This window comes from Triticum aestivum, chromosome 6B, assembly GCF_018294505.1.
Source record: "Triticum aestivum cultivar Chinese Spring chromosome 6B, IWGSC CS RefSeq v2.1, whole genome shotgun sequence".
Lineage (NCBI taxonomy): Eukaryota > Viridiplantae > Streptophyta > Magnoliopsida > Poales > Poaceae > Triticum > Triticum aestivum.
Genome location: NC_057810.1, coordinates 7,494,332 through 7,501,796, shown reverse-complemented (window position 1 = coordinate 7,501,796; position 7,465 = coordinate 7,494,332). Strand labels below are relative to the sequence as shown.

At 45.3% G+C, this 7,465-nt stretch overlaps 1 protein-coding gene across 1 annotated transcript; it reads right to left on the bottom strand.

The window, feature by feature from the left end:
- Positions 1 to 405: 405 nt before the first annotated feature.
- On the bottom strand, positions 406 to 3,975 carry LOC123133080 (flavonoid 3',5'-hydroxylase 1). The gene is made up of 2 exons (XM_044552620.1): positions 3,013 to 3,975; positions 406 to 1,242 (listed from the first exon to the last, which is right to left on the bottom strand). Exons 1-2 carry the CDS (start codon positions 3,922 to 3,924, stop codon positions 613 to 615), a joined length of 1,542 nt encoding a protein of 513 aa, XP_044408555.1. The 5' UTR covers positions 3,925 to 3,975; the 3' UTR covers positions 406 to 612.
- Positions 3,976 to 7,465: the final 3,490 nt, after the last annotated feature.

Below are 7,465 nucleotides of genomic sequence, written 5' to 3'. Positions count from 1 at the left end.
GATCGGCGAACATTTTTTTCATTTTCTTATATAAAATGCAGAAAATGTTTGTCGAGTTCCTGCTATCTAGCGCTCGGCAAACACATGCAAGACCTCCTAAAGACTGACACGTCCAGAAGTCTTTGCAGACTTTCCTCTGCTAGCACTTTGCATAAATAAGCCTCAGAAAAGCTTTCCAGCAGGAGGATGGCAAGGGGAAACCAACTTGGAGGAGTAGCCCCAATGGGCCTAGCCTAGGGTGTTTTCACTGTACACCCTTCCAGAAATTTTTGGAAGTTTTCAAGAACCTTTCGTGCTTTCAATAAATTGACCAAACTTTTTCAGATACATATTATACCTTTCCGGAATACCCAAAATGCTTCCGGAACCTGTTTCCATTGCATTCATTGCTTGAGAGATCAATAATGATGACGTAATTCGTTCTCGATAAAAACAGGCAATTGTACTATTTTGACTGCCTAAAGTAGGTACATGTTTTATTTTGTGAGGAAGGTAAATGTACAAAGTGACTAAAGTATGTATGTGCACATCCAACACAAAGCTTGGGTCACCACAAACATAAAACACTACACCGAGCGAGGCGATCGTCACGAACTTCTGAGATATAAACAATCATGTGTATGCGTCTGGAACAAGCCTTGGCTTGACGACGGCCTTCAGCGGGACGGTCTTGGGCAGTGCCAGCCCGAAGGTCTCAGCCATGTCCACCTGATCCTCTCCGTCTGGCAGCCGCCACTCAAATGCGTGCACCAGCATTCCCAGGAAGTACTGCACAAAAACCATTCCGGCCAGCATCCCAGCGCATATCCTTCTACCGGCGCCAAACGGGATCAGTTCGAAATTGTTCCCCATCGGGTCGATCTTGGCCGCCGGCCCGGACAGGAACCGCTCTGGCCGGAATTCCAAGGGATCCTCCCATGCGGCCGGGTCCCGGCCGATGGCCCAGATGTTGATGATGAGCCGCGTGTTGGCAGGGACATGGTGTCCATCGACCTCGCACTCCTCAAAGGAGAAGTGCGGGAGGCTGAGCGGCGTGGAGGGGTGGAGGCGCATGGCCTCTTTGCATATAGCTTGCAGGTAGGGGAGGTTGGCAATGTCAGATTCCTCGAGGCGGCGTTCACGACCGATGACACGGTCCATCTCCTCCTGGGCGCGTGCCATGATAGACGGGCTTTTGATCATCTCCGCCATTGCCCACTCCACAATGATCGATGACGTGTCCGTGCCGGCCGTGAACATATCCTGCAAGGATGCACGCACGGGTTTAAAACAAAATCCCAAGTGCTACTTCGCGTTAAGTGTTTTCGCGTGAATGCTTGTATGTATTCAAGAGTGGACTATCTATCATGCATGGGATATCCAATATATGCATCCACCTTTTATCGTGCCTCAAAAGACATGCAAATCAGTTTCTGTTTCTGTATTATGTATAACCACCTCACATATCATCGTTTCTCCGCACATTTGTGGGAGATTGCTATGTAATCTACGTTATCCAATGCTTGAGAACACTGTCATGCCGATTGCATGGCCCCACTGGCCCACCACTTCCAGTACATCTCTATATCTTTTTTTATGGGTGAAGTACATCTCTATCTTACAAATGTCTTCTTTCTTCTCTTTTATCTAAATAATTTAGATGGCTGATAATTTTTTTGAAGCATAAGTTTGATTTACATTCTGAACAATTGGGTCTATTCTAAAGGAGATATCTAAAAAAAGACCGATATTGAATATATTCTTGCAAGCTATTGTTCTTAAAACATACAATAAAAATTTGACTATCATTTTTATTTAAAATTTTCAAGGTTCACTCATTTCCAGAGTTCACCACAATGTTTAATTGTGTTTTAATGCAATTTTAACTTGAATTCTGCAAATTTGCTTTCTTTTATAAAATATAAATAGTATTTATCAATTTCCATTCGAGCTTGCTACCCTATTTTTACTTTATGCGCACAACAATGTTTCATTGTACTTCAGTGTGCTTCAACCAGTTTTTGTTGGTTTTCATCAAGTATAGGAGCAAAATTAAAAGTCTCATATTTCTGTCCACCGGCACATAATCTAGAGCTTGGTGCCACAAAGTTTTGATGTCTTCCAATTGTCCTCAGACCAATTTTGTTTGGTTTCATTCTGTTTTGGAGCGCACTATAATGTTTCATTTTGTATGAGTGTGCTACCGTTCATTTAGCTTGTTCCGGTGTTCACCATAAAATTTCATTGAATTTCATGTGGTTCGGACCATTCATCTACATTGTCAAAGCATATTTAATATTGGGGTTTTTCTAAGATATCATGGGGAGAAAAGTAACATGTTCAAATGGAATATTTATCTATGATTTATTTCAAGAAATATGGGCCTTCCAAGTTTAAGGCTGAAAATAAAATCTATGTACTAGTTAGTAGGAGAGGAGTTATATCCATAAAACCACCACAATACATTCGTCATTAGCAAAAAATAAAAACGCCACAATATGTTTGGGTGACAAACTGCATCGAAAGCAGTCATACAGTTGCAAAAAATACTGACGGTAAATGTTAATTGCTTTGATGACGTTTCTAACTGGTCGGACCCATCCGTCAGGCCGAGTTGGAAAAAACAGTGCCACGAGTCTGGCACGGTTGCCGCTCTCTCCCCCTGCATCTCTCTCTCTGCTCCAGGAAACTGGCTCGCCCAGTTTTCAAATTTGCTCCATATTTCAAACATCGATTTTAGCCCTTGTCTAACCATATGGCACGTATGAGGATATCCCCTTTGTGTCAATTGACGCATCATAGATATTTCCTAGTAGATAGTCAGCTAATGCAAACTCGTCAGCAGAAGAAATTAGTGCACCCCGTGGATTAATAGTAGTGGTTTGGTTGCTTAAGTCATTTCAACGATTGCTTAATTATATCCTTACCGTCGCATTCCACCAACAACAAAGAAATATGTTGCAGCAGTTTTCCAACACCAGCCAGCTGTTGAGAACAAGATGGAAGTGTAGACCGGGTGGGGTAGGGGCTTACAGTGATGAGGCCCTTGATGTTGACCTCGGTGATGGTCTCGGCCCCCTCGTCGTCGTTGATGGCACGGAGCTTGTCCACGAAGTCCAGGCGGCCCTCCCGGAGACGGCCCTCGGCCGTCGCCGTGTGCTCGGCCAGCCACTTGGTGACGAGCCCGTCGAACTGGACGTGGATCCGGCGCAGCTTGGCCTGCACGCCCTGCAGGTCCAGCCGCGACAGCGCCGGCACGAAGTCGCTGATGTTGAAGAGCCCCGTGCCGGTGAGGAGCGTCTTGATCATCTCCTTGTAGGTGTTGGACTCGTCACCCTGCGTGTCGAACACCCGCTTGCTCACGGTGATCCTCCCCACGATGTTGGCAAGCGCGCACACAAGCATCTCCGGCACGACGATGGGCCGCCCGGCCTCCGCGACCTCAAGGATGGCACGCAGGGCGCGCCCGGCCTCGTCGCGGCGCACGCTCGCCCATCCCGCGACCGCGCTAGACCCGAGGAGGTGCACGCTCGACAGCTTCCGCAACAGCTTCCACTTGGGCCCGTAGTTGGCGAACACCATGTTCTGGCACCCGTACGACATGTCCTCGGCGCTGGCCACGGCGGGCCGGTTCGCGAACCGCTCGTCGAGCGCCTTGAGGAACGTCCGTGCGGCCGAGGGCGACGACGCCACCACCACGCCGCAGGTGCCCATCTTCAGGTACATGACGGGACCATACTTGCGCGCCAGCGCCGCGAGACCCGAGTGAGGGGCCGGGCCGACCAGCGGCAGCGCGCCGAGGACCGGGACGCCACGAGGTCCTGGCGGAAGCCGGCGGCCGGAGACGGAGCTGGGGTTCAGGGAGCGGAGCGCTAGATGGAGTAAGAGGCACACGAAGGTGCAGCATATCACGAACGGGTCGGTGCACACAGCGGCGAGCTGCATGGTGGCGCGCGCTGTGTGAAGAGGAATGAACGTGGTAGAGCTCGCGGTTTGTTCACAATTAGCTAGCGGAGTAGTATTTCGTAACGTTATATAGCAGGAGTACATGGATCCGCTTATGTATGGTTTTCTTTTCAGATTATGTATGCCAAATTTCAACGAGTAATACTTACGAACGATTCCTACACATAAAGTTAAACGTCGCGGATTATGATTGGGCTTAAGTCAAACATGGCGGATTATGATTGGGCTTAGGGAGAGGAACGAGTCACCCACCTGAACGTGGCGGGTTGCTATTTCTTGAGCTTTCGTTGGTTTTTCATTTGAAGAGAAAAGGATGATGCATGAAAGTAGAGATAAATATCTCACTCAGTTAAAAACCAAGGTATGAATCCAGTACGAGAAACACACAAGTCTCCCATCATAACACCTGCACACAAAAAATATATTTGCACCCAACGTGATAAAAAGGTTGTCAATCCCTTCACAGTTACTCGCAAGGATGAGATCTGATAGTGATAAATGTAAAGCAAATAAAATTACTAATAAAACTCAGCGAGATACTTTTGTGTTTTTGATTTTTTAGATCTGAAAATAATATGATAAAATTAGACCCAGTGTCATAGGTTTCACTAGAGACTTCTCTCTTGAAAGAACACATACAGTGGGTAAACATATTACTGTTGAGCAATTGATAGAAACGCGAATAATCATGACGATATCTAAGGTTGTGATCACGAATATGGGCATCACGTCCGTGACAAGTAGATCGACTCCTGCCTGCATCTACTATTATTACTCCACACATAGAGTGGCTCCTGCCTGCATCTAGTGTGTTAAAGATAAAAACTGAGTAACGCCTTAAGTAAGACGACATGATGTAGAGGGATATATCCAATCAGGAAGCGGAGCGAGCTGGAGTAAGAGGCACAGGAAGCTGCAACATATCATGAACGGGTCGGTGCACAGAGCGGCGAGCTGCATGGGGTCCTCGGCCCGATCCACCTGGTCGGTAGATGACGTGGTGAGTAGCCATAATCTAGGACACCGTCACGAGGGTTCTGTTCCGCAATATATGGAACGCGTCTGATGTTTGATATCACATGGACTTTCAAATTTCAACTTCGTATTGGTTTGACAGCACTGGCAGAGCTTCCGCAAGGTAGAGTATGTTTTGGCCCCCCCAAGGATAGACTAAAATAGTATATTTTTTTTTAGAAGACTAAAATAGTATTAATATATAGGCATAGTGTCCAACTAGCCAGTCCACCAGTAGTGCAGCCCACGAAACCGCCGATAGAGCAGCACACATCAGCCTTGCAAACAGACAATCGTTCCATGAAAACAAAAGCAGCGGAGGTGCTGAGGATCCGCCGTCGACAGCCGCCTCATAGTGCAGCCGATGGCCACAGGCCACCGGTGCACACCAGTGCCTCCCTCCGGCACAATGGAAGTTGAGAAAGATCAAATGGTATGGCTTATTTTTGTTTGGAGTAGTATATATAGATGGTCATGTGTCATGGCTTATTTTGGTTTGTAGTAGTATAGATTGTCAAATGACATGGCTGATTTTCATTTGGAGTCGTATATATATATATGCATCTGCTCATCTTATAATAAACTAAAACAGAAGCTATTGAGTAGTGACCAACATCCAATGAAATAGTATACATGGCACGGAACTAGAAATATTTTGTGCTCTCTCGCCCGCGCAACTTTTCTTATGTAGCTCGGCCACTATTTGACAGTCTTGTTCTTACCATCTACCTAAAAAATAGACGGGTTAATCTTCAGCCGCTTCGTATCCTACTTAGGCATTATAGTTCCTTTTTGAGCTCAATTTGATAGGAAGTCATTTAAAATTGGAATAACCGAATTGTTGTGTATAAAAAAAACATATAACTCCCAACTTTACAGATTTTATTGCATAACTATCCACATTCCACCATGGCCCAGCAATTGTTTTTTTTTCATGTATAGGGCCGTTGAATTGTATACCATCCTTTTCTGGCTAGATGGGCTATACACGAAAGCTAAAAAGGTGAGGGGCAGTTGTGAGACTGAGATGATGATAATTCTGCAAAGTTGGAGTATTGATGTGTAATCAAACTACATATTTTGAGCAAGTGTAGGGTCTCCTCTTGGAAATTAAACGTTAAAAAATCATCAAATATTGACGTATCATCTCTGTTGGTTGAGAGGATACATCCTAAAGTCTTCTCTTTCATGAGATGCCTATCACAAAGGGTGACACTACGCGTCCGCCAGCGGATTTTTTTCGAAGATCCGCCACCTTCACAGTCGTTTGATCTGCCACATCCATCGGCCCAGCTCTTTCCTCACAACTGCAACAAAGGCAGTGTTGCGGAACCGTTTGCACACGACTCTTGTTGCGAAACTTTTGCAACACAGATTTTGTTATATATTTATTTTTCACCATGACTTTTTTGAGACATGAGTGTCATTGCGGACAGACTTCTACAATACAAATGATGTTGCAGAATTATGATATCATCTTAATGTTTTTGTAACATGGACGTTGTTGGGGGATGACTTCTGCAACCTAGATGATGTTGCGGAAAAATGGCAGAGGGATGCATCCAGTGATGTAGGTCTTGGTTGGCTTATAGAGGCTGTGTGTCGTCCGATTAAACTTGTATCTGATGGGTGCGCATGCGGTGCAACTATAGTCGTGATCAGTCGGGTGATTCTAATCGTTGTTCCTCTTGCAACAAGGCTTTTGTTGCAAAAAGTTCCATTCCCGAATTTTCTGCAACAAAACCCTTGTTGCAAAACCTTTTCTTCTCTAATCTCCTGCAGCAAGACCCATGTTGCATAACCTCTTCTTCCCTATTTTTCTACAATAAGATCCTTGTTGCAAAAATTGCAACAACATTTTCGCCGCACCTAATTTTCTGCAACAAGGCGCATGTTGCAAACATTAGAACACATCTCCAGCAGCGCCGCGCACTCGTGAAGTCGTCGTTCGCTGCCACAGTTGTGCAACAACGATGTTGTTGCAAGAAAAGATGAGGGAGAGAGACGTGTGTGGTCAAACAGGACACTTGTCAAGCAAGGGAGGCGACGGATGCCTCGTGCTACATCTGTCGACTGATTAGAATCATTTCCCTATCACAAATATAATAAGTTCCAGCATAGGATAATCAAGGATAAGCCAAGAACATGTAACCTACCTCTAACCATTGACTTCATGCACCAACTATTTAGGTAATTAAATGACTATTAAACGGTTGACGTGTTGTGCATATAGAATTCTATAACTTGTCTTTCTTAGGACACAATACCAACTAGTACATCGTCCACACACTAATCGCCCACTTGTCATTTGTTATAAGCCATCTTTGCATAATTGCATAGCAGCAAGCTGTTCAGATCTGGTTTCTTAGTACAAAACACTAATGTAACCATGTGTAGGGATAATTCGATGAGATAAATGGTATGCCAGTAGGCGGCACCTAGTGCGTAATAGTATGATTTTTTTTCTCACTAGTAGAAAAAGGGTCAAATCTGAGACACATTAGTG

Bases quoted from the DNA above. Each gene is read 5' to 3' on its own strand.
- LOC123133080 (XM_044552620.1), bottom strand. From the start codon at position 3,924: ATGCAGCTCGCCGCTGTGTGCACCGACCCGTTCGTGATATGCTGCACC. The intron at 1,243-3,012 runs GTAAGCCCCTAC...GCATCCTTGCAG, and splicing joins ACATCAAGGGCCTCATCACT to GATATGTTCACGGCCGGCAC.